This window comes from Mus caroli, unplaced genomic scaffold (assembly GCF_978045245.1).
Source record: "Mus caroli unplaced genomic scaffold, Mus_caroli_1 scaffold_20, whole genome shotgun sequence".
Taxonomy (NCBI): domain Eukaryota; kingdom Metazoa; phylum Chordata; class Mammalia; order Rodentia; family Muridae; genus Mus; species Mus caroli.
Window position 1 is genome coordinate 35,542,504 of NW_028227275.1, and position 24,147 is coordinate 35,566,650.

The 24,147-nt window shown below is 46.3% G+C and overlaps 1 protein-coding gene across 1 annotated transcript in view; it reads right to left on the reverse strand.

The window, feature by feature from the left end:
* Dmrt1 (doublesex and mab-3 related transcription factor 1) overlaps positions 1–16,560 on the reverse strand; it is a 99,928-nt gene extending 83,368 nt beyond the window's left edge. Inside the window, exons 1-2 of the mRNA XM_021152024.3 lie at positions 16,210–16,560; positions 12,551–12,734 (exon numbers count right to left, since the gene is read on the reverse strand). Of these exons, the coding sequence (XP_021007683.1) occupies positions 12,551–12,734; positions 16,210–16,557 (532 nt within the window). The 5' untranslated portion in view covers positions 16,558–16,560. The remainder of the gene's footprint in view (positions 1–12,550; positions 12,735–16,209) is intronic.
* Positions 16,561–24,147: the final 7,587 nt, after the last annotated feature.

Consider the following 24,147-nt stretch of genomic DNA (forward strand, 5'->3'; position numbering starts at 1 on the left):
CTCTCTTGTAGAGGGTGGGGCTTCTCCTATCTTGCAAGGCCACACCTATCATCTCTACTCTCAGGGGGGGTCATGGAATCAGATCCCAGAAAACCTAGCGTCACCCCTCCACCCCAAGCTCTTTGCCTAAAGACATCTACCAAATCCCCCTTGGCATTCAAGATAACATTCACAGGATTGAGGTGGGGTTGGGGGGTGCACTTTTTCCTTTTTTAAGATTGTTAATTATGGGGGGGGGTATATGCATGTGAGAGCACACCTGAACCCCATTCTCTGCAGGAACAGCACATGTTCTTCATCACTGACACGCCCCTGCAGGATAAACATTCCTCCTTGTTAACAGATGGGAAGGTCTCCCTATGTAACTCAGGCTGGTCTCCAGTCTGTGATCTTCCTGCCTCAGCCAATGCCAGGATCAGGCAAAAGCCCTTCATTGTGCTGGCCAGGCTGGAGTGCAACTGTTCACCTGTCAGCCTGCCAGAGCCCCAGCAAGAGCTTAATCCAGAGCTGCTGTGGCAGCCCCTGTCTGGAGAGAGTGCCACCTATAACATCCACCAAAAGGACAGGTAACCTTACCTCCAAAACAGACCTCCTGTCTCACGCCTGCTTCCTGTCAATACTGCCACCAGCTGGCCCAGCAGCTCCCACAGAGCATGGCCAGTGACCTCCCATGAACCTCTGGTCCCACTTGGCTCCTATCAGCCACATTCGGCGTCACAGATCTTAGGACGAAAAGTAAAATCGGGCCACACACTTGCTGCTTCAACACCCTGGTGACTTTCCACGGCAGTCTAATAAAACCCCAACTCCTTCGGTGGCCTCCACAGCCCAGAATAATGCAGGCCCACTAATATCACCCCGTTCATGCTACTACAGACAGTAGCTACTGGAACAGCTCATTAGAGCTGAGGACTAGCTCTGGGTCTAACCTATTTTTCTCTGAGAGGCTCTCTTGCCTGGACCACATTATCTGGAACATCCAGGAAACCATCCATCCATCCCACACACCTATACCCTCTTAACACCATTTGAATGGAAATATCTTCGTTATGTACCTGTTTATCAAATGTCCCCACCCCTGGAAAAAATAACATCAATGAGAGACACGTGTTTCATGCTAAGAACGTGGCCTGCCCAAGGAACAGTCATTAAATAGATCAAATGGAGAAACGGGAAGAAGGCAAAGAAGAGAAGAAATCTGCTCAGATAGTAGAATAAGCAGGGGAGAATTCACTTTAGCAAATAAATTGGTGCTTCATGAATACAGTCGGCTCCACTGATTTACTGCACAGCCTGTGTGTTTTAGAAACCCCACCCTCCTACACAACACCTTGAGCTCAGAGTCAAGGGAAAGTAGGAGAAGAGGGAAGAAGTGAAAAAATCAATCCCAAAGTCACGTGTTAATGCACACTGACCTGACCTGACATCTGGCTGCATGAAGCAAGAGCAGAAAGTTCTTACTGCTAATAAACATCAGAAAAAAAATCTGCTATAACTATAACACTGAATCAATATTTTCTCTTGACAGTAAGCCAGCTATTTACAGTCTACTTTAAAAGTCACTTACCCATTTTGTTCTGGAAAGCATGTTCACTGGTTGTAAACTAAGACCAGATTAGCAATTATGAAGTTGGCCCACACACGTTAAGAGACTAGAGTAAACTTGGTTTGAAATGTAATTTATCCAGCAATGGAGATCAATATTAATGTGCATTTTCACCAAGGAGTCAAAAACGTTCTGTGAATTTATTTTTTTTTTTTTTAGTCAAGTGAAAATCAAGCAGAGACCTCAGATGGAGGCAGAAAGACTCTTGCATCAGTTTGTAAAAAACACAGAATGATGTCCAACAAATTAAGAGCCAGAAATAGGAGCTAGTACCATGGAGGGTCACAGACACAACAGTGAACCTCCATTCCATTGTGCATCACTGACTGCAGGCCTAGGCTCAGAGTCCAGGTCATCTGGCCAAGGTGTGACATTTATCACAGCATTAGTTCACCTCCCCTAGACCCCACAAACCTGCTCTTTGAGAGATCCTGAAGTCACTGCTATAGGGACAAATATAAATAGAATGGACCCACAGAGATGAGAGAGAGAAAGAGACAGATAGAAAGGGAGAGAAGTGGGACAAAATTGAGGGAGGAAAAATGGATACTAGAAGGAATTAAAAGTGTCTTAATACATGGACAGAAAGCAGAGCTGGCACAGGGGCCATCCACAGTCAAAAGTCAGCTCATGAGCGAAGGCTACTGTCTAACAAGAACAGTGTTTCCACTGCAGAGGTCCTGGAGATACATGGTGTTGACCTCGGAATAGGAGCTGGCTTGTGGGTAAACTCCTTGTTGCTAAAGTGTGAAAACTTGTGTTCAGGTGCCCATGCAAAGCAACGGTAGCCACACATGTAATCCCAGTGTTCCACAGTAGGGCAGGAGAGGAGGGCAGGAGGAGAGTCCAGAGAAGCGTGAAGGGTCAGCTCACCTGGCATACACAGGGGGCAAACTTGAGGCTTTGCCTCAAAGATGGGAGGTAAGCACTAACCCTGGAAGTTGTCTCGGACACATACCAGAGTATGTGTCACGCCATGACATGCACATAGCAATTACAGTGGCATAGTATATAGTATAGATAGATAGATAGATAGATAGATAGATAGATAGTAGCATTTCAGTATAGTTTGCTATAAAAGAAAGTTTTTTTAAGGTTAGTTAATAAAAACATAACAAAAAGGCATTCACAAGACCAAAAGAGAATCAGGAAGCTGAGACAGTAAGGCAGGAGCCGTCAGCCAGTGATAACAGGGTTATATGGACCCTGGAGGACACGGAACAGCTGAGGGAAAGCCGTGACAGGGGAGCCTCTGATAGTCCACAACAGGCAGACTACACCACCTGAGCCAAGAGCCTCCCATCACCATCCATCAAAGTTCTCCAACACTGGACCAGCTGGAGGCAGAAATCCTTAGTCCCTGTGACCTAACCTCTTCCAAAGAGAACGCGAAGGATGACTGTCCATCTCACCGACTCACGGGTCATCAAAGAGACACAAGGTGGGTTTTAACACCTGTTACGTGTGCCTCAATAAAGACATCATAGCACTTTGGTTTTTTTTTCTGTTTTATTATTCTTTTCATTACTTCATGTAACTAAAAATATCAAACCCAAGGCCTTGTGCATGCTCGGTAAATGCTCTTCCATTGAGCTACAGCCAAAGCACATTAAAACAGGATCTCATTAAGTTCCAAGGCTGGCCTAGAACTCCTGATCTTCTTAAATCAGACCCTTATTCTAACCTCCAGCTGCAAAATGGTAGGTCTATTCAACCAGACCCAGTATATCTATTTTAAAAGACTGAATTTTCTGCACCCTTCAAACACTGTTGGTGGGAATTTAATAGTAGTGTACCTCTATGGAAGAGCCTAGCAATCCCTCAAAATGGGAGTTAACATAAAGAGGTAGGAACTCACTCAATATACACCCAAAAGAATGAGACAGACATTTAACCTCATACACTTTGATAAACAAAGCAGCGCTGCTCCTAAGGGCTAAAACATGTAAGCAGTCCAAATGTCAACCAACAAAGACACAGCAAAACAAAATGTGATAAATACCCACACAACGTGAAATTAAACAGTAATTAAAGAAACAAGAATAAATCCAAGGCTGGGCGGTGGTGGCCCACGCTTTAATCCCAAGCACTTGGGAGGCAGAGGCAGGTGGATTCTGAGTTTGAGGCCAACCTGGTCTACAGAGTGAGTTCCAGGACAGCCAGGGCTATCCAGAGAAACCCTGTCTCAAAAAAACAAAAATCACAAACAAAAACAAAGAATAAATCCATGCTACAACATAGATATGCCTTGCAAATATCAAACAAACATGAGTGGAAAAAAAACGAACACAAAAGATACACGTTATACTTCATGACAATATATACAATGTCCCCAAATAAACCAACCTGTGAAGACAAAAATAAATCCATGGAGACCCAGGAAGTGGGGTAGGAAATCGATGAGACAGATAAGGAGTAACCACTAATTAGAGAGTTTGATTATTTCACCACCCTGCTAAATTACTAGAAATATGAAATTTTATGCTTTAAACCAGTGAATGATGACACATAGACCTTTTTCCTCAATCTTTTAAGAAATGAATCTGAGGAGCTGGAAAGATAGCTCGGTTGAGGTGATAGTTACTTTAACTTGACAAAACCTATCGTCCCCCGTGAAGAGAGTTTCAAGGAGGGATTGACTACAAGAGTTGGCCAGTTGTACTGTTTGGTGGGGAGGGTGTCTTCTGTAAGTCATGTGGGAAGACTCAGTCCAGTGTGGGCAACACCCTTCCCTAGGGTAGCCTGTGTAGAACTGTGTAACTGAGTCTGGACTGTGGAGAAGTGGAGAAGTGAGAGAAGGAGCAGAGAAATTAAAGTGAGTGCAAGCAAACAAGCAGGCGTGCATTTCTTCTCTCTATCCTTGGCTATGGCTCTGACACAGCCATCTGTCTCAAGCGCTGCGGCTGTGACTTCTCAGCACGGATGGGCTATGACCTGCAATTCCGAACTAAAATAAGCCCTTTCTCCCGTAAGTTACTTTCTGTCAGGGGAATTTATTGCTGTTACAGAAATGAGACTAGAAATTGGTAAAGTGTCGTTGTGGAAATATAAGCGTCTGAGCTCACACCCCAGCAACTCATAGAGAAGCTGAACGTGGCACTGTACGTGGCCTGTAACCCCACGGCCAGGGGCAGGTTCTAAACTCTCTCACCCACCCAAGATTAAATTTTCAACCATTTAAGTTTTTTTTTTTTAATTCTATAAGCAGCACACACTGAAAATCAGCTATATTATCCTGATGTCTGTGGGTGAGTTCATGCTCGATCATGGCGTTTTAAAACACAACTTCCCCACCACTTACTGATCCATTCTGAAAAGGGTTACCGACTATCGCCCATAAGAGCCTGATACTGGACTGTGCACAGAAGGATAAAAAGAACAGACACTGTCCTCGCCCCTAGGCTTTGCATCACAGACAGCTGTAAGCTAGTTAAAATCCTTGTGTTCTTTCCATACTGTTATCAACTTACTTGTGACCTTAGATTCTGTGTTTACATTTTTCATGACTTTAAACATCCTTTCTAGGCAAAGGCTGACCGATAGGCTACCCTCTCTATATGCTAAAATATGACACAGAGAATTTCCTTAGGACAATACAGTTGTCAGATCTGCCACCTAAGCAGACAACAACCCCTGAACAAAAGGGCAGAGACTTGTTTACAGCAACCTGCCAGTGAGCCCTCCACTACCCTCTAGTGTTTGCTTTCAGCCCCACACCTGTTAACAGCTCCCATTTAAGTTGTTTTGTTGTTTGGAAATCTCTCTCACTCTGAAAGTAAAATGTGAGGATGTTTTTATCTGAAGGCTTTGAATTACTTAACATCATTTCTGCCTCCCTGTTCAACTGAGAGTGGTCCTAAATCATACAATGCAGGCCTTACAGAAAACAGCCCAACCTTTAAAGATAAGCACTCTATCCAGTTTGCTTAAGTTGCTCTTACAGCCTTCTCAACAAAATGCTTCCTTCCTTGCAAAGTTGAAAAACTGTAGATAAAAACTAAAGTGCTTTTGTTTGGGGGGGAGGTTGTTTTGTTTCGTTTTTTCAATAAATTTTTTATTCACTTTACACCCCCATCACAGCTCCATTCTCTCCGCCCAGACCACCCTTATAACCTCCCTTCCCTGGTTACCTCCTGCCACTCTCCTCCCCATCCCTTGGGTACCACCCCACCCTGCAACATCTGTCCTAGCAGGACTAAGCACATCCTCGCCCACTGAGGCCCAACCAGGCAGTCCAGGTAGGGAAAGGGGATTCAATAGCAGGCAACAAAGTCAGAAAAACAAAACCAAACAAACAAACAAACAAACAAACAAAAAACAGTTGGGAAGCTGGGTGTGGTGGCGTGCCTTTAATCCCAGCACTCGGGAGGCAGAGGCAGGCGGATTTCTGAGTTCGAGGCTAGCCTGGTCTACAGAGTGAGTTCCAGGACAGCCAGGGCTACACAGAGAAACCCTGTCTCAAAAAACAAAAAAACAAAAACAAACAAACAAACAAAAAACAGTTGGGTCTGGCAGCACAGATGAGTGAAGAGAATTCGCCTAATGTGCCTGATGTGTGTGAAGCCCCAGGTTCAATTCTTAGCTTGGCAAAACTGAAAACCTTAAGTTTAAAATGAAAATACTGAGAAACGTATCAACACAAAAACCAACTAGAATGCTATTTTCAGTTTTTCTAACCCCAGAGAGAAGGTTCAGAATAGTGAAAATACATTCTGTAAACGGATAATCATGTCATGGTGGATACACATCTGTTGAAATCCACAGAATGTTTGGGACCGTGAGTGGCATGTATGGTGGCTCTTGGGTGATGGGGATGTCACGATACAGGTTCAACAGGCCCACTACTTTGACAGGGGATTTTAGTTATAATGGGGAAGCCTAAACCTGCGAAGGGCCAGAGGCTACATGACAATCTCCACACTACCCTCTTTTATCTTGGGCAAACCTAAAATTTCAGAAAAAGTCTTACTTTTCTGAGAGGGGAGAGGGGAGGAGAGGGGAGAGGAGAGAAGGGAGAGGGAAGAGGGGAGGAGAGGAGAAGGGAGAGGGGAGAAGGGAGAGGGGAGAGGGGAGGAGAGGGGAGAAGGGAGAGGGGAGAGGGAAGAGGGGAGGAGAGGAGAAGGGAGAGGGGAGAAGGGAGAGGGGAGAGGGGAGGAGAGGGGAGAGGAGAGAAGGGAGAGGGAAGAGGGGAGGAGAGGAGAAGGGAGAGGGGAGAAGGGAGAGGGGAGAGGGGAGGAGAGGGGAGAGGAGAGAAGGGAGAGGGAAGAGGGGAGGAGAGGAGAAGGGAGAGGGGAGAAGGGAGAGGGGAGGGGAGGAGAGGGGAGAAGGGAGAGGGGAGAGGGAAGAGGGGAGGGGAGGAGAGGGGAGAGGGGAGGGGAGAGGGAAGAGGGGAGGGGAGGAGAGGGGAGAGGGGAGGGGAGAGGGGGAGAGGGAAGAGGGGAGGGGAGGAGAGGGAAGAGAGGAGGGGAGAGGGGAGGACAGGGGGAAGGGGAGGGGAGGAGAGGGGAGAGGGGAGAACTAACCCTTTGTCTTTGCTTGCTAAATCATCAGCACTTGCGGGGTGGTGGCAGCACACACCTCTAACCCCAGCTCTCCTAGGAGACAGATGCATGTGAATCTCTTGAGTTCAAAGCCAGCCTATAGTCTACAGGGTGACTTCCAGGACAGCCAAGGCTACACAGAGAAACCCTGTCTCAAAAACCAAAAATAAAATCATCATCCTTCTCTGTGGGGGGTACGGAGGGGGGGGAGAGAGGAATGTGTGCAGCTCACTCCATACCCAAGCTACTGACAGCCCAGGTCTGCTGGGTGCTCTCCATGCCAGCTGCTGAAGAGAAGGGCCCTGCTACAGTCATGCACAGACCCAGGTGACCCAACTGGTTGAGGGGAGTGAACTCGAGCCACTGGGCTCCACACAAGCAGGAGTTGCCAGAGAAGAGAAGCAGACAGCAGGGCAGAGCTTGATCTGGGGGAGGGTGGGTATGTGTGTGCATGGAAGTCCAGGATGCCCCAGAAGGGAGCGCCCAGGAGATAACATTCAGGTCCGTACAAAGGCCATGCATGCAGAACCCGCCGGGGCTCCACAATGCAGCCCTTCATCTGACAGCTGCACAGTAAAGGAGAGGACAGGAGCTGCTCTGGGAATGGTGAGGGAAAAACGGTATCCAGGGACCCGGAGAAGCGCTGCACGGGACTCAGGGGGGTGTCCTGGGGAAAATGATATTCCAAGGAGAGAGGATGAAGGAAAAAGAGAAATGCTGGCTCAAAACTTTCAGGACAAAAAAATCAACTTAAGGTAAAACTCAAAAGATGAGATCACAAGGAAAGAAACCATGCTGGCATTGCTCTTTTAAGTCACTGTCCTTTAAAGCCAAGGAAATGTCCTCTCCCTAGGTGGCCCCAAAAGAACTGGGAAGGAGTTATTTGCTGGTCAGTGTCGTACCTGCTGACATCTGACCCTGCAGGCCTAAGGACCAACAATGCGTAGGACATTACTCAAAAGGCTAGTTTCACACAAATCCACACCCAAAGTAACAAGGGTCTTACAGGCATTTCCAGAGCTTCCCCTCATCCAACCTGTGGTTAGCCTCCGCCAGTCCTTGACTGAGGACCACAGAGAGTGCCCTCTGTGTTATGTCCTGCTCAGAGGCCTCGGGAGAAGCTTAGCCTGGTAAACCAATTTCCTTTGAAGTGTCCTTAAAACCTAGCTAATGGTCTCCACAATAATTCTCCAACACACTCTCTCTCACTCTCATTTGGCATTTTAAGGAGCCAAAGGGAGATAACTGTGATTCAAGGACAAAAAAAAAAAAATCCACTTAATTTTACCAAGTGAGAGAGGCCTTGCAAACACTGAGACAGCAGAAGTTTAGATCCAGGCCCCTGGGGAGCCAGGTTGGTAAGGAGGGGGCTACTGGGGGGCGGGGGAGGTAACTATGCTAGGACCATGCCTACCATGCTTACTAAGTCACTTCCAGCTCTGCCCTCCCACATCTGTATAATGAAACACTAGGCCGTTAAGACTTCCAACCTGAACTGGAGAGACAGCTCAGTGATTAAGAGCACACATTGCTCTTGCATAGGACCAGTGTTCAAGACCCACATCAGGCAGCTCATGACTGCCGGTGACTCCACCTCCAGGAAGACCTGATGCCTTCGGCCTCCACAGATATCTGCACCCATATGCACATACCCTGTCCCCCTCCTCCATGTACACAGAATTAAAACCAAAGTAAGTCTTTTAAGAATTCCAAGCTATGTTAAGTGAGGAGGCTGTACGTAAGCATTATACTCACGTACAAAAGGGCCAGAAGCTTTAATGTGCAGCAAGTTTTACTGGAATGACTTAAGGAATCAGGATCTTTCACTGAAGTCTATTTTTCAGAGTGTGTGTGTGTGTGTGTGTGTGTGTGTGTAAGAGAGAGAGAGAGAGAGTATGTGTGTGTGTGCAAGAGAGAGAGAGCCTGAGTGTGTGTGTGTGTGTGTGAGAGAGAGAGAGAGAGAGAGAGAGAGAGTGTGTGTGTGTGTGTGAGAGAGAGAGAGAGTGTATGTGTGTGTGTGTGCAAGAGAGAGAGAGCCTGAGCCAGAGGCTATCAGGCAGCAGAGAGAGAGAGAGAGAGAGAGAGAGAGTGTGTGTGTGTGTGCAAGAGAGAGAGCCTGAGCCAGAGGCTATCAGGCATCTCTTGCTGTCTCTTGACATTTTATTTTCTTAAGATTCCTTTTACATCTACAACTGGTTTTGCCTGTATGTGTGTGTACCATGTGTTTTACATGTCTGGGTGTTTTGCTGGGAGGTATGTAATGTGTGCCCCTGGTACCTGCAGAGGTCAGAAGCGGGTATCAGATCTCCTAGAGCTGTAGTTCCAGAGGGTTATCAGCCACCACATGGCTGTTGGAAACAGAACCCTAATCTCTTGAAGGAGCAGCAAGCACTCCCTCGCCACTGAGCTATCTCTCTACCTCCCCAGGTTTTTGAGAGAGGGGCTTGTTGAACTTGGAATTTGCTGTTTTAGCTAGGATGACTGACCAGGGAGCCCAAGGACCCTTGCCTGCCACCCCTGGGTTGCAAACACACACTACCACACAGGGTTTATCCATGGGTGCTGGGGATGTCAGCTCAGGTCCTGCTTACCCAGCGAGCACTTTATCCACTGTGCCACCTCCCTAGCGCTCTGGATGTTTGGTACTCTTCCCTAGATAGTTAGCCTTTAAAACTTTTTCTACTCACATGTGAGGGTCGGAGACAACACTGAGGAGTCAATTCTGTCTTTAACCATGGGTTCTAGGACTCAGGTCATTGGGCTTACAGGCAAGCCACTTAATTCCATCATCTCACCAGACCAGTATCTGCCATCTGCCTACCTGAGTTCAACAATATTTCAAGGAAAGTCTCTGCAACGTAAGCTACCGATTTGTTAGTTTCTGGCTGCTTAAGAGGTTGGCTTCCATTTGCTGCCTAAAAGCCTCAAGACTCTTTGTTCTCCTCCCTCCCCCCCCTCCCGCTCTCCCCTTCCCCCTCTCTCTCCTAGATTCAGTATTTTACTCTATTCCCTGCTCCATTGCCCTGATGGGATGCTCATATCCTGACTTGGTCCAGAAGTCATCAATCGCAATGCAGATGTCCCAAAGTCAGTTCTGTGAAGGAGGCCACTGAAGCTCCTGACTGGGCTGACTGGAGGGCAGCTTGTCCTCCTCAAGCAGGCAGAGAGAGCCTCCAGGGCAGGTCTGGCCCACATGGTCCCCAGTGAATGACTTCACATGTCTAAACCCAAATCTTCTCCTTCCCCTTGCTTGCTGCTTCAAAATGCCACCAGGACCCGAAGGTTTGTCAGCCTCGGAGGCAAAGCAGGAATCCTGAAACCCCACCACCACCTGAACACACCGCCAGAACTTCTCTGTTCCTATGAAGAGTCAAGTTTAAGGACATACTGTGAGCATCAAATCCAAAGAAAACAGAGTGCTGTTCTGGTGTGTGCCTCCTTTTTTTCTTTATATTGGTGCCAAGACTGGTGGGAAACAATACTCTTCCTAAAGAAATCAGATGCCAGGCGCTGTCTTTTGCAAGGCTACCGATATGCAGTGTAAATAGAAGCCAAGCCTCACCTCACACCCCCAGTCAGAACACAGTCTAAACTGCAGCCCCAGTACCTCAGGGGACAGAGGCATCGCTGAGCTACCATTCCTTCATTCACTGGGATGTAGTCGCATGCATCACCATGCACTGGGAGCAAGGGCACCTTTTTCTTTGTTAACTACAGTGACAGAAATGTAGACACATGTACCTGCTTCTTTGAGACATGCTTACCTTATTCCATCCAACAGCCAGGACTCATAGGAAGACACTCGCCCCGCCCCCTTGCCCCCCTCCCCCCCACCCCAGGAACCCTCTCCTTAAGATGTAGAAACAAGAAGCCCAGCGAGCTTGAAAAGCTTGTCTAAGGTTGCACAGCAATGGACGGACTCAGCCATAGGGGATGAGTCATGCTATCCTCACTGGTTAAGCTCAGCGAACAGCAATGCCTGAAAGCTTGGTTAAGGTGGTACACAGTGCAAGGCTGGCTTTTATGGAGTTTCACTGGGTTTCTGCTGTGGCTCTCGGTATGCACAGTGGCTCTGCTACCCAAAGCTTCCCTCGCTGTGGTTTCAGGTATCTGAGGTCAAGCCAATGGAAAATTGCAGAAATAAGTAATTTTATTATGTTGTTACAATTACTCTAGTTATTGGCTGTTATTAAATATCTTACTAATTTACAAACTAAATCTTGTCACAGGAATGTAGATACAGGAAAACATAGTGTGTGTGTATGTATTTGTGTATGTGTGTGTGTGTGTGTGTGTGTGTTTAGTACGTTCTTTAGCCTCAAGCACTTACCTGGGTTTTAAAACATGCTCCACAGATATGGGGCACTACTTATTTAATTGCCAGAAAATCCTAAATTCAGAAGAATATTAGCAGGTTTCTTAAATATTCCTGCATTTCAAACCAATACCATCAACCTCTTTATTATCTATTTGTGTGCGTGTGCACGCAAATGCCCGTGGACACCAGAAAGGGGCACTGGATCTTCTGGACCGGGTAACAGACAGTGGTGAGCTGGCTGGGAACTGAACTCCGGAAGAGCAGCAAGCGCTCTTACCCGTCCTGGGCCATATGTGGCAACTGAGAACTTAAACCATGGCTAGTGCACTGGAGAAACCAGAGTTTCTCACTGTATGTCAGTAGAATAGCTTTAAACCGCAATGGCTGGAGGCTTCTACAGCAGACAGTGAGCACTCACATCCACCGCAGTTCTCTGGGCTTTGTTGAGGATCCTGAATTCTGAGGAGGATGGACTGAGTTAGACTTCCCTCATTCAACCAATCTAGTCAGTCAATTAGCTCCTCCTTCAGCGGTCAAGCAGGTTACAAAGAATTACTACCCCTACCTTACACCAACCCTGGGGTGGGGGTGGGGGAATGAGATGAATTTGCATATATACAGCCCCTGGAATGACCCAGCACACATGCCCCCTACATTCCTTCTCCGACTCATTCAAATGTGAAATCTAGGATTTGCCCCTTCAGACCCTTTCTGCTAAGAAGTGTAGTCCTTCCAAGAGGAAGAGAGAGCCAATTCCAGGAAACAGGGACCCTGAGCTCCCACCCAAGGGGACCCTATTATGGACAGAGATGGTACATGGACAATCTTCCATCTCCCAGGTCATCTGTGATCCCTATCCTTCACACCGACCAACAGGAAATCCAAGCTGCTTATGCTCTGCTTTTGGAAGGCCTGAGCATCTTGGGAAGCAGCCAAAGGCCAAACAGCAGAAGCAGAACCCTTCAGGAAACTCCTGATAAATTCACGTGGAGCTGGGGTTGTGGGAGATCCTGAGGCTGTTCACATGCCTACCACCCTCTTTCTTTCCTTGGCTGAGTCCCATGGGAGCCCACACCCCTTGGTTACCTGAGGCAGAGGGGGTTGGGGTGCTGGCCGGTGGGGGCTGGGCAGAGCTGCTGCTCTCGGCCATCAGGCACGGGTTGCTGGCATTATTCTCTCTTTTGACCAGGAGCTCGGCTGCACTGGGCAGCGGAATCGGGTGGCTGATACCCAGTTCTTCTTCCTGGGCCTGCTGTCTTCTCAGGGCCACCTGGAAGCACAGACAGCAAGTCACACTCCAGCAGAGCACGCTCACCTGCAGAGTCCTGCAAAACTACCGCTTCTCATCTCTGCCTTGTCCATTCACCCGGCTCCATGGAGGCGCTGGCTAGTTTTACATCAACCTGACACAAGCTGAAGTCACTGGATAGGAGGAAGCCCCACTTGAGAAAATGGCCTTGGTATGATCAGACTACAGGTAAGCCTATAGAACACTTTCTTAATTAGTGACTGATGTGGGAGGGCCCAGGCCATAGGGAGTGGTGTTATCCCTGGGCAGGTGGTCCTGGGTTCTGTATTTTTTAAAAGCTTGCTGAGCAAGCCATGGGGAGCAATCCACTAAGCAGTACTCCTTCATGGCCTCTGCATCCGCTCCAGTTTCCAGGTTCCTGGCCTGCTTGAGTCCTGGCTTACTGCAACAATGGCCAGTGATGTGGAAATGTAAGCCAAAGAAGCCCTTTCCTCCCTCCCCAAGTTGCTTTTTTGGTTTGTGGTGTTGTGTCACAGTAATAGAAACGGTAAGACATTAGGTAACTATAATATGCCACCCTGGAAAAACTGTGGAGTAAACTCAAAACCAAGACTTCTGGTAGGTCAGAAAGGTCTTGAGGCCATTCACTCCTTCATTCAACACACAGGTTTAAAAAAAAAAAAAAAAGCCACTATACTGGGAAGACCAACATTAACATCAGGTTAGACCCAAGTTCCTCCCTGTTTAGGAGAAAAAGGAGCCAAGTAAACAAGCAACATCAACACAAAATGTGCTAGATCCCTACAGAAGAAAATGCAATCAAAATATCTTTAAAACAGAGGTAAAAAGTATGTCAAGAATCCCAGCATCCGGAAGGTTCAGAATTGAGAATTCAAGCCAAACCTGTGCTATGTGTCAAGACCCTACCTGGAAAAAGAAAAACATCATTAAAAATCTATGCATCCTACAAGCAGTGACAAGCAAGTTTCTCGCAGAGCTGTAAGCATGGGATGAGCAGGGTTTGCAAATGCCAGGGGGAGGTCAGAGCAATCTGGAAGGACAACCCATGAGGGACCGCTGAGGAACCCCTCAAGAGTCGTTTCCCAGGGCAGGATGGCTCTAGTAGAGAAGGGACCTGGTGCTCACATCCCTGGAGTGTGAGTGGTTCAGACAGGAAGGTGACCTAGGACTGGAGGGAAAAAAAAAAAAGAAAGAAAGAAACAACCCAACAGGCTTTTACTAAACTCTGCATGGTCCTTCTTCAACTTGTCTTTTAAATAACATTTGTTAAAGGTTAGGCCCCTAAAAGGCCTAAAGAAAAGAAAGTCTTTTGTTTTGACATGTAACAAAGCCAAAAGACTTTCTCTGGAAACTGACCATTTGATGATCTAACACTCCCAAGTGAAGTACCAATACCTCAGAGACCCAGAGCCAGGAAAGAGTAAAGGTTAAAATCTACTGTCCAAGTTTAATCAATCGGGAGGTTTCACTCACAATCAAAGGAAGCTCTAACCCTGAATGTGAGACCTTAAATAAGCAGTCGTTAAGACTAAATAAGTTTAACTCTTACTGAGGTTTGTTTTTTTGGTTTGGTTTGTTGGTTTTACATTGTATACATTAACCAAGAGGCTTGGAGATAGACTAGCAATGGCTCTGGCCAGAAGAAACTGATGCCACAGCAAAGGACTGGAGTATATATATCAAGACACAAATTCCATGCCCTGGCATACCCCAAATGTACAGCTTAGACATGCCATAAATGCACACCTTTTCAAAAACCTCCTGTTAGGAAATGGTTATTTAAACAGGGAAGAGGGTAGCACCTGATTTTTTAAAAGCATTGATTTTCAACTTATGTTTTAATGTCTATTTCCAATTATTTGCAAGTGAGCAAAACCCATTATTATCTAGATTTGTAATCTTGAATTGCTTTTTGTTTTTAATTCAGCTTTTAACCTCAAAATCAGCCCCCTAATGAAGGAGATTCAAAATTAATGTCCCCATTAGAATATATATTTTATTCACTTGAGGAAACCCTTTCCATCTGTACTCTTCACACTAAATACGTAATCCAACCATTAAGTGTTGCTAATATTTTTACCTATAAGTATAATTTATAGATCCTTATGTTTTATAATCTTGCAATGCTTTCAATATAATGTGGAACATATTCTCATTCATTACAGATTAAGATAAAATGTCTTTAAGAAACTAAAGAGAACTATTTCTTCCTTTAGCTTTCGCAATATGTGAAACCAAAGTATATATAATTTTAGACATACTTTATAAAGTGTGCCACCCATAGGGATGTATAATATGTAAGCGTTTGTGGAGTCCTAGTCAACTTTCTCATCTACATCACTTTCAAAAGATGTTCTTAACCAAAAGTACTTCGTCTTTAGCAAACATTTCTTTGGTATCTTTTGATTTTAAATAACCTGCCTTAAGATGAAACAACATTCAGGGGGAAAGAATGCATATTATTGTCTTCTAAAGATCCTTTAGGATGCCGACGTTTAACTATTTCCGTCAAGCTGCTAAATTACTAGCCTGCTGTTCAAGCTACTAAAAAAAAAGAAAAAAGAAAAAAAAAAAAGAAAGAAAGGAAAAGACCGATCTACAGGTCTTCAAACTGGCACCTTCCCTACACCTGTATTTAAAAAAAAAATTTTAAGCATAATTGAACTTCGATAATTTAGGTCGCGTCTACAAATTTGTAAATGTTAACATTTTCAAAATTGCTGAGACGCTTGCCCTGGTCCGCGGGGCGAACCCGGAAAGTGCGCCAACAGAGGCGCGAACACGCTGCGCTCCCGCCCATCCCGAGGTCTTTTCCAGAAGCAGCACCTTTCCGGCGCCACCTGGGTGAAACCTGGCCCGTGAAGCCAGGGACCCTAAGGGCCTGAATCCCCGGAACTCAATGTCTGTGTAACGAGAGGTTTGGGGCTATGGAGATTCTTCCCGAAGGAGCGAACCCCTCAATTTTCAGCTAGGGAAGTAGTTTAAAATCATGGCAGCTCTCCCAGTGGAGCAAACCCCTCCAGCCTGCCAGTAAAGTTTGAATCTCGGGACGCCCGCACCGACCCCCAAACATTCCTGGTCCCGGGGTTTTCTGACTCAGGGAATCTCGCGACTCGGTTCGCAGAGCGCCCTTGGAGACTATGGGGGCCCAAGTGCGTGGCGAACCCCGAAATTCAGCTGGAAGCCGAGCTCAGAATGAAGGGAACCCCGTGCGGAGTTAAAATACTGAGCCACTCGTCTACGGATGGCGAGGGTGCGCGGGTGCAGCCCGAACCCCACATCATTGCTGGGAACAACCCCCCCGCCGTAAATCCGCGGGATTCAAGCAGACGGAACCCGCAACCCTCCATCGCCGCCCCACCCCCACCACGACCCGGGCGTCTGGACCGCGGCTCGCCCAAGCCCGCGTCCGTCGATGCAACACCCCCCACCCCCCACCCCATCTTGCAGGCTTCCCCGGGGAGCCCGAACTCACCTGCGCGGCCATCACCCGCTGTCGCTCCGCAATCAGGCTGCACTTCTTGCACTGGCAATCCCGCCACATGCAGAAGCGCTTGTGGCCCTTGAGCGGCGACGCGTAACCGTGGTTCCTGCAGCGAGCGCATTTGGGCAGCCTCGGGGACTTCTTGCTTCCAGAACCCAGGCCCGACGGCCCGGAGCCCGAGGCACCTCCGCTGCCCCCCGCGCCCGAGCCCCCGGCTGCTCCAGCCATCGCCCCGGCAGCTTTGCTGTAACCTCCGGCTTTGCCCTGCGGCGGGGCCCCGGGAGCGTGAGGAACCTCGGTCGGGGTAGAGGACTTGCCGAATGTGTCGTCGTTCGGCATGGAGCTTCGCCTCCCTCTCCGGGATCCACCCAGCCGGCTGCCTAGAAGGCGCGCAGGAGGCGGGTGCACCGCAGCTGGACCTGTAGTCCAAATGAAGAGCTCGGGGAGTGGGTGGGGGGTTGTACCTCTTTTCTTTTTTCTTTTTTCTTTTTTTTTCCTTTTGGCGCGCCTAGCGCAGGACTTTTGGATACTTTTCAGAACCTTCCGAGGATTGCGTGGGCGGGAGAGGGCGCTACGCGGCGTGGCCACGCCCACTGTCCCCCAACTCCATCCACTGCGCTTCTGCTGAGTGCAAGCTTGCACCAGCTGCAAAATTGCTACAAACCTCAGCCGCGCGCAGCGCACCAGCACGAGGAGCTCCCTCTGCGCGCCCAGCTCCAAGGAATTGAGCTGAGCGCTAATGGTTGCTTGGAGGAGGTGCAGACCACCCTGTGTGGTCGACTGGCTCCCTTCCCTCACCCCTAACGCCCAAGGAGGCCTACTGGATAACAGAGACTGGCAGCAAATTTCTTCCCCCCACCCCCACCCCCACTCCCACCCTCTTGTAAGAGTGAGACAGACTGAACGTCCAAGAAAAGCCGAGTCTTGTGTTTTTGCAGTTCGTGGGGCTCACGCGCCCCAAAAGTTGAAGGCCTGGGCTTTCTGCCTCCCACACCCCTGTTTATTTGCTCTCAGGATTTCTACCACCTGGCTCCAGATAGATCAATATCACATTAGGTGGTTCAGCTCTAGCCTGCTTTGCTTTTTGCTGTAGTAGATAGCTTTTGCCTTTGATGCAACTTCCTTTAGGAGTCTGCAGGCATGTGGATCTCGGGCATTTCAAAACTAAATGTGACCAGGCATACTGTCATCTCAGCACCTGGAAGGCTGAAGCAGAAAATCTACCGTGAGCTCAAGGCCAGTCTGTCGCCACGTAATGAGTTCCTGGCCGTTTAGAGTTATAAAGACCCTGTCTTGGAATACATAAGTAAATAGATTTTTAAAATGGAAAACAGAGAGAGAGACAGAGAGAGACAGAGAGACAGACAGACAGACAGAGACAGAGAGAGAGAGAGACAGACAGACAGACAGAGACAGAGAGACAGAGACAGACAGAAAGAAAGAGACAGAGAGAGACAGAGAGAGAGAGAGAGAGAGAGAGAGAGAGAGAGAGAGAGAGAGAGAGAGAGAGGCTAAAGGACTCTAAGTTTGCGGTCAGCCTGGGCTAAGTAAAGAGATCCAGCACCCAAAATTTAAAAACAAACAAGCAAACAAACAAAACGTGAATCTGGAAGAGGGATCATGCAGATGGAAACATTACTCAAAACTCATTCCATGCTAAGATCTACTCTTTTATTGTATGGAAATGAACCTCACAACCTACCCCCCACCCCCACCCCCGCTCCATCACTCTGGAGCCTTTCCTAGGTTTCCCACCTGCTCTCTGCCAGTGTCCTCTGTCCTCTGGCTTCACTTGCTGGAGCAAATGCCCTCAAGATCTGCTCAACCAATGCCCACACTCCTGTGTCTCTCAAAGCCCACACTCCCTGTTAAATCACTAAATCAGAATGTCTAGCCTGGCAGCTAATATCTGTTATCTCAGCAACTGAGTTGTGAATTCCAGGCCGGCCTGAGCTACATACAAGATGAAGTCCAGTACAGCCCTACCCCCTACTCCCAAAAAAGTCTGTGTCTCTGCAGGAGCCTTCATCGGGGCTATTTCTTTAGTCTTCTAGTGTAGTCCTGGCACACAGCCCCCTGCCCCTGAGGGCTATGGCTGGGTACTGTTTTCTACATGAAAAAACAAAAGTCTGAGACTGTGGTTTTTCTCTGCATCTCTTAGCCTCTGACCCCCTTCCAGCTTGGACCAGTACTGGCCTCTCTGGCAAGTGTCTCATCTCTAGGCTTGCAATTACATGTGTACCATCAGGAGGCTGTCATTGCAACCCTCCTCTGCTGCGTCTTACTAAAGTCAACACTCACCTTCCATGTTAGGGCTGTTTTCCCAAATGAGCACAGCCTTGGCTCCTCATGGAAAAAGCTACCCAGTGGCCGTGCCTTTTTAGCAGTTTGGCATGGTCAGGCACCTACCTCTGAAATGCCCTAATGTGCCTTTCACATTCCAATTCCCATACCTATTCCCTCTGTGCGAGTTCTTCCCATTCCCATTCACTGTCTAAAAAAAAAATTATTTCAAAAAGAACCTTCTAGTTTTACAAAGAACTTTACGTGAGATGCCAGGGGAACTCCCCTTCAGAAAAGGGTCCCCATACAACCATTCACCTACCTTAGAGCTTCTTAAAGGATAGTCATTACATCAGTCAAAGATATGCCTGTCCAGTAAAAGCCTCTCATTGTAATACACAAGTCAGCCAGGCCTGACCGCAGAGGCTTGTAATCCCAGCTACACTCAAGAGTGAAGCAGGAAGATTGGAAGTTCAAGGTTAGTCTCAGCTACAGAATGAATTCAAAGCCAGCTTAGGCAATGTCATGAGATCCTGTCTTAAAATAAATAAAAAGACTGCTGGGTGTGGTGGCATCTTGGGTCTTCCTTTAATTTGGAGTCAGAGACAGATGTATCTCTACATAGCAAGTTCCCAGTTATCTGGGGCTAGTAATGAGACACTGTTGGGGGTGGGGTTGGAGCTAGACATGTAACTCAGTGGTAGAGTACTTGTCTTCCAGACCCTAGGTTCAATTCTCAATACCACAAATTAATTAATTGATTGATTAATTAAGACAGATGCCAACTGCTGTTAGCCAGCACTTATTTTTATTATTTTCATTTTAATAAACTGCAGCTGAGTCATCCCAAGGTCCGGTCCAGCCTTAGCAATTGAGATAGGAGAAGAAGGTGCTGCAGAATCCAGACGCTGAGGCACCTTTGACAGAGTGACTTCACTCTATATGGCTTAGAAGGAGGAACCTACACATCGTAGACCTTGAAACCTAGGAGGTTATGGAAAAAATTGATAGCAAATTAGGCTTTTATTCATAAACCAGAGAGGACACATCATGCAGGAAAGAGCCACAAAGGGAGGAGAGGTTGGGTCTATACGCTATACCTCGATAGGGGGGTGCTTGTTGGGCACGCATGAGGCCCTGAATTCAATTCCCAGCACAGAAAATGGACCTCCAGACTGAACAGTCCCACTTGATCTATTTATTTGTGCATGAAAAAGAAGTGTGTGTGGTCCTGAGATGGAAGCCAGGGCCGTATGTGTACCACTGCCTCCTCTGCCCGTCTTTGTATTTTTTTTTTTTTTTAATTTAAGGCAGAGTCTCAGTAACATGCTGAGGCTGACCTTGAACTCTCTCTGCAGCCTAAGAAAGCCTTGAATTTTTGATCTGCCTGTCTCAGCCTTCCCATAGCTGGGATTACGGCCCAGTACAGTAATCTACAGACCCAGCTCTTATAGATATTTTATAAATTCTGACCCCATTGTCTCCTTTCTTTCCCAGAAACCAAAGCCCCCAGGACTCACTGACAGGGGAGGGGGGGTTTGCAGTTTTTAAATGTATCTTCTACTTTTTTTTTCTTTCTTTTTTTTTTCTTTTGGTTTTTTTCTGAGGCAGGGTTTCTCTGTGTAGTCCTGGCTGTCCTGGAACTCACTCTGTAACTCAGGCTGGTCTCGAACTCAGAAATCTGCCTGCCTCTGCCTCCCAACTGCTGGAATTAAAGGCAGGCACCACCACTGCCCAACTTAAATGTATCTTTTAAAATGGCTTTTTTAAAAAAGCCTGAATTAAAGCGTCTTAATTAGGAAATTTAAAAAATAAAATAAAATGATTGATAAATTGGGCTGCATCACAATATAATACTTTGGTGCTTCAAAAACTATCATTTAAAAAAAATGAAAAGATCAACCATGGACTGACAGAAAATATTTAGAAATCATGTCTGGTAAACAACTTGCATCAAGAATCTGTAGGGAACTGTTTTGATTCAATCCTTTAAAACAGGCCAGGGGAGGGGGCACACTGGTAGAACACTTGCTCAGCGTGCTAGCAGTCCTGAGTTTGATTCTCACTACCACACACAAACATGTATGAACATACAGCCAGGCACAAAGTAACCCCGCTGAAAAAATGGTCACAAGAGTCCAACAGACACTTTAACAATAAAGAATACGGCTACATCCATAGGGAGGTGGGCAAACTTTCTGAGGAACTTAAAATACTCACATAAAAGTGGATATGACACCCTATGGCCTCTAACCCAAGCAGGGAAAGTTTGAGGACAGATGGATTCCTGGGTTCACTTTCCAACCAATCTAGCTGAGACAGCAGGGTCTAAGTTCACCGAGAGACCTTATCTCAAATAAAAAGAAGACAATAACGAGCAAGAAAAATACCTGAAGTCAATCTCTGGCTTCCACATGCATACGTGCAGATAGGTTCCTACATACATGCAAACACTCACACATACAAAGACACTGCACAGACAAACACACTACACACACACACACACACACACACACACACCCCAAACAAAATCTAAATGGCCCAGAAGCACATGAAAAGCTGTGTGGTACCATCAAAAGTATATGAAAACTACAATGAGGTATCCTATCTCACCTACTAGGATACTGTGGCTAAAAACACAGGCTGGAGAGTATGTTCAGTGTAAGAGCACTGGCTACCCTAGCAGAGGCCCTGGGTCTGGTTGGTCCCCAGCTCTCGTATGGTGGTGGCTCACAAATATCTGTCATTTCAGTCTCAGGGGATCCCATGCCCGCTTCTGACCTGTGTGGCACCAGGCACATCTACATATATGCCAACAAAACACTCATGTATATAAGATTTAAAAAAATCAAAAATAAAAACACAGGTAAAACCAGGCAAGGTGATATATATCTTTAAATCTAAGCACCCAGGGTAGTCTGGGGTAAATAGTGAGACCCAGTCTCCTTAAAAAAAAAAAAAAAAAAAAAAAAAAAAAAAAAAACCTACTAAATACATACATACATAAATAAATAAATAAACCTCAGGCTTCAACAAGATCAGGGGTAGAAGCATGGACTATGGATGCCAACCTCTAGGGCAACATGAACCGTGGAGGTCTTTCAAGGAGATCCAGTCTGGAAAATGAAAGTCTTCATCTCAGACATCCAGAATTTGCTCAGAGCCAGCGTGCTGCCTGGGACCAGAGACCAGAGACCACATTGATGTCTGTGGCCTATGCTGCCGCCTAGGGTTTTACTACAGTGCCCGTGCCCTGTGCTTTCCGTGTTTGACTGCCACCAGAGACTGTGCTGGGGTCCATGCCACCTGCTGATGGCCATGTGGATTTCCGTGGTCTACACTGTCACCAGAAACCACGTGGAACTCCGCGATCTGTGCTTCCATTACTGCAAAGGGCAAGAATACTTCTTTTGCTCTGGTACCGATGACTGCAAGCTCACAGTAGAGAAAGACTCAGAGAAGGCTTCTGTGGCAACCCCTAACCCTAGCCCACCCCCAAAAGTAACAGCCTAGATAGGAAGCCATTGAAGTAAACTTAAAAATTGTGATAAGGATACTGAAGTGAAGCTCTTCACAGTTGATGGCTTCCAATGGGCGTGGGAAAGGACTTTGTTTTGTTTTGTTTTGTTTCATTTTGTTTTGTTTTAAGGAGCTAACCACTGGGAGTTTGACCATGTTCCAGTAAGTATATGGGGAACATAAACTGAACTTTCTGCCTTCTCCTCTTCCTCTTCTTCCTTCTTTTCCTCCTCCTCCTTCTTTTTCTTTTGGTGTGGGGGGGGGGGCAGACCTGGAGGGACTGGTAAGTGAGTGTGATCAGGGTATATTATGTGAAATTCCCAAATAATCAATAAAAAATTATATTGCAAATATAAAAATAAAAAACAGCCATGCGTGGCAGAGCACGCCATTAATCCCAGCACTTGGGAGGCAGAGGCAGGCAGATTTCTGAGTTCGAGGCCAGCCTGGTCTACAAAGTGAGTTCCAGGACAGCCAGGGCTACAGAGAAACCCTGTCTCAAAAAAATAAATAAATAAATAAATAAATAAATAAATAAATAAATAAATATCACAGACAACAGCAAATGCAGAGAAACTAAGATTCTCATAGATTGCTAACAGGAATCTAAAATAAATCTGTATTTAGCCACTTTGAAATTTTTATCACATGACCCAGAAAAAAATTAAAACATAAAAATTCATGGCAGTGTTATTCATCTGAAACAATTCAAATGATCTATTGACAAAATGTGCTGTACCTATGTGAAATATTAATTTACAATCAAAGGGAGTGACATGATGGGAAATGTTCCAGCATGGGTGGCCCTTAAGAGCATCCATCCCTGTGGGACTAGGGAGATGATCCAGTGGGGAAAGTCCTGGCAGCGCAAGTGTGAGGGTGGGGTTCAAGTTCCAACACCCGGCGGTAAGAAACCAGATTTTACACACCACTTATCTATATGAACTGTTCAGAGGAGTAAATCAATACAGAAAGAAAAGAGACTAGCACTAACTAAGGATTCTGGGTAGGAACTGAGAGTGAGTATAAATGGGTATAAAGTACTTTTACGAAATAAGACAATGGTCTAAAAGGACTTCAGAGCTCTGCAAATTTACAAAAATAAGAGTTTAATTTAAATAGGTGAATTTTCTGATATGTATATAATATATTCTACCTCAAGGTAGCAGTTTGGAATTTTGAATTAAAAGAAAACATTCATGCTACACATGATGATTTAATTTTCAAAATATAAGTAACTATATCAACAGAGTGCAGTAGCTTCTGAATTATCTGTAAATAACAGGAGCATGCACATCATTTTGTCCAATAGGAGTCTCCTAGTTTGTCATCCAGTTGGTTTGGAATTACAATGATGAACACAGGGCCTCTTTGTGTTGGGTACATGCTATCACTCAGCGGGCCCCAAAGACCTTCTGATCTTTTCTTATTCTTTTTTAAAAGCATATTTATTTATTTATTTATTTATTTATTTATTTATTTATTTATGTGCTTGGATGTTTTACTTGCATATATGGTTGTGCGTGATGAGATTCAGGGAAAGGCCCAAGGAGGCCACAAGAGAGCGTTGGATCCCCTGGGACTGAAGCTACTGATGGTTGTGATCCACCATTTGGATGCTGCAAATCAAACTCCGGTCCTCTGCAACGCAGTCAGCACTCATAAGTGATGAGACATCCCTCCGGCCCTTCAACCTTCCAAATTTGCTTAAATAGGAAGCATTGCTTTTATTATAAGGAAAACGTGCTTCAGTTTATTGGCCAGGCTGTGTATAGTGACCTTAAACAAGCTACCTAGCTGCTTTGTGACTTAACCACATCACCCGTGAAAAGGAAGGGGTGACAATGCCAACTTCAGATGGTTGTAGGAAAGACTACGGTGGCTGATATTTATGACATATTTATATAACTATCTGACACACGGCATTATATCGGTTGTTCTTTCCACGATGGAAAGAGAAGAAAGAACACAGAATGTGTATGCTTGCCTTCTACATGGGGGGAAGAACCTGTCTGGAGGGGTGTTCTATATGAAGGCACTTACAGTAAATTTACCTACTTTTCATTTTGTCTGGTTTGTTTCAGGTCGTGCCGTAACTAGTCAAGGGAAAAATTCTCTGCGGTTCAT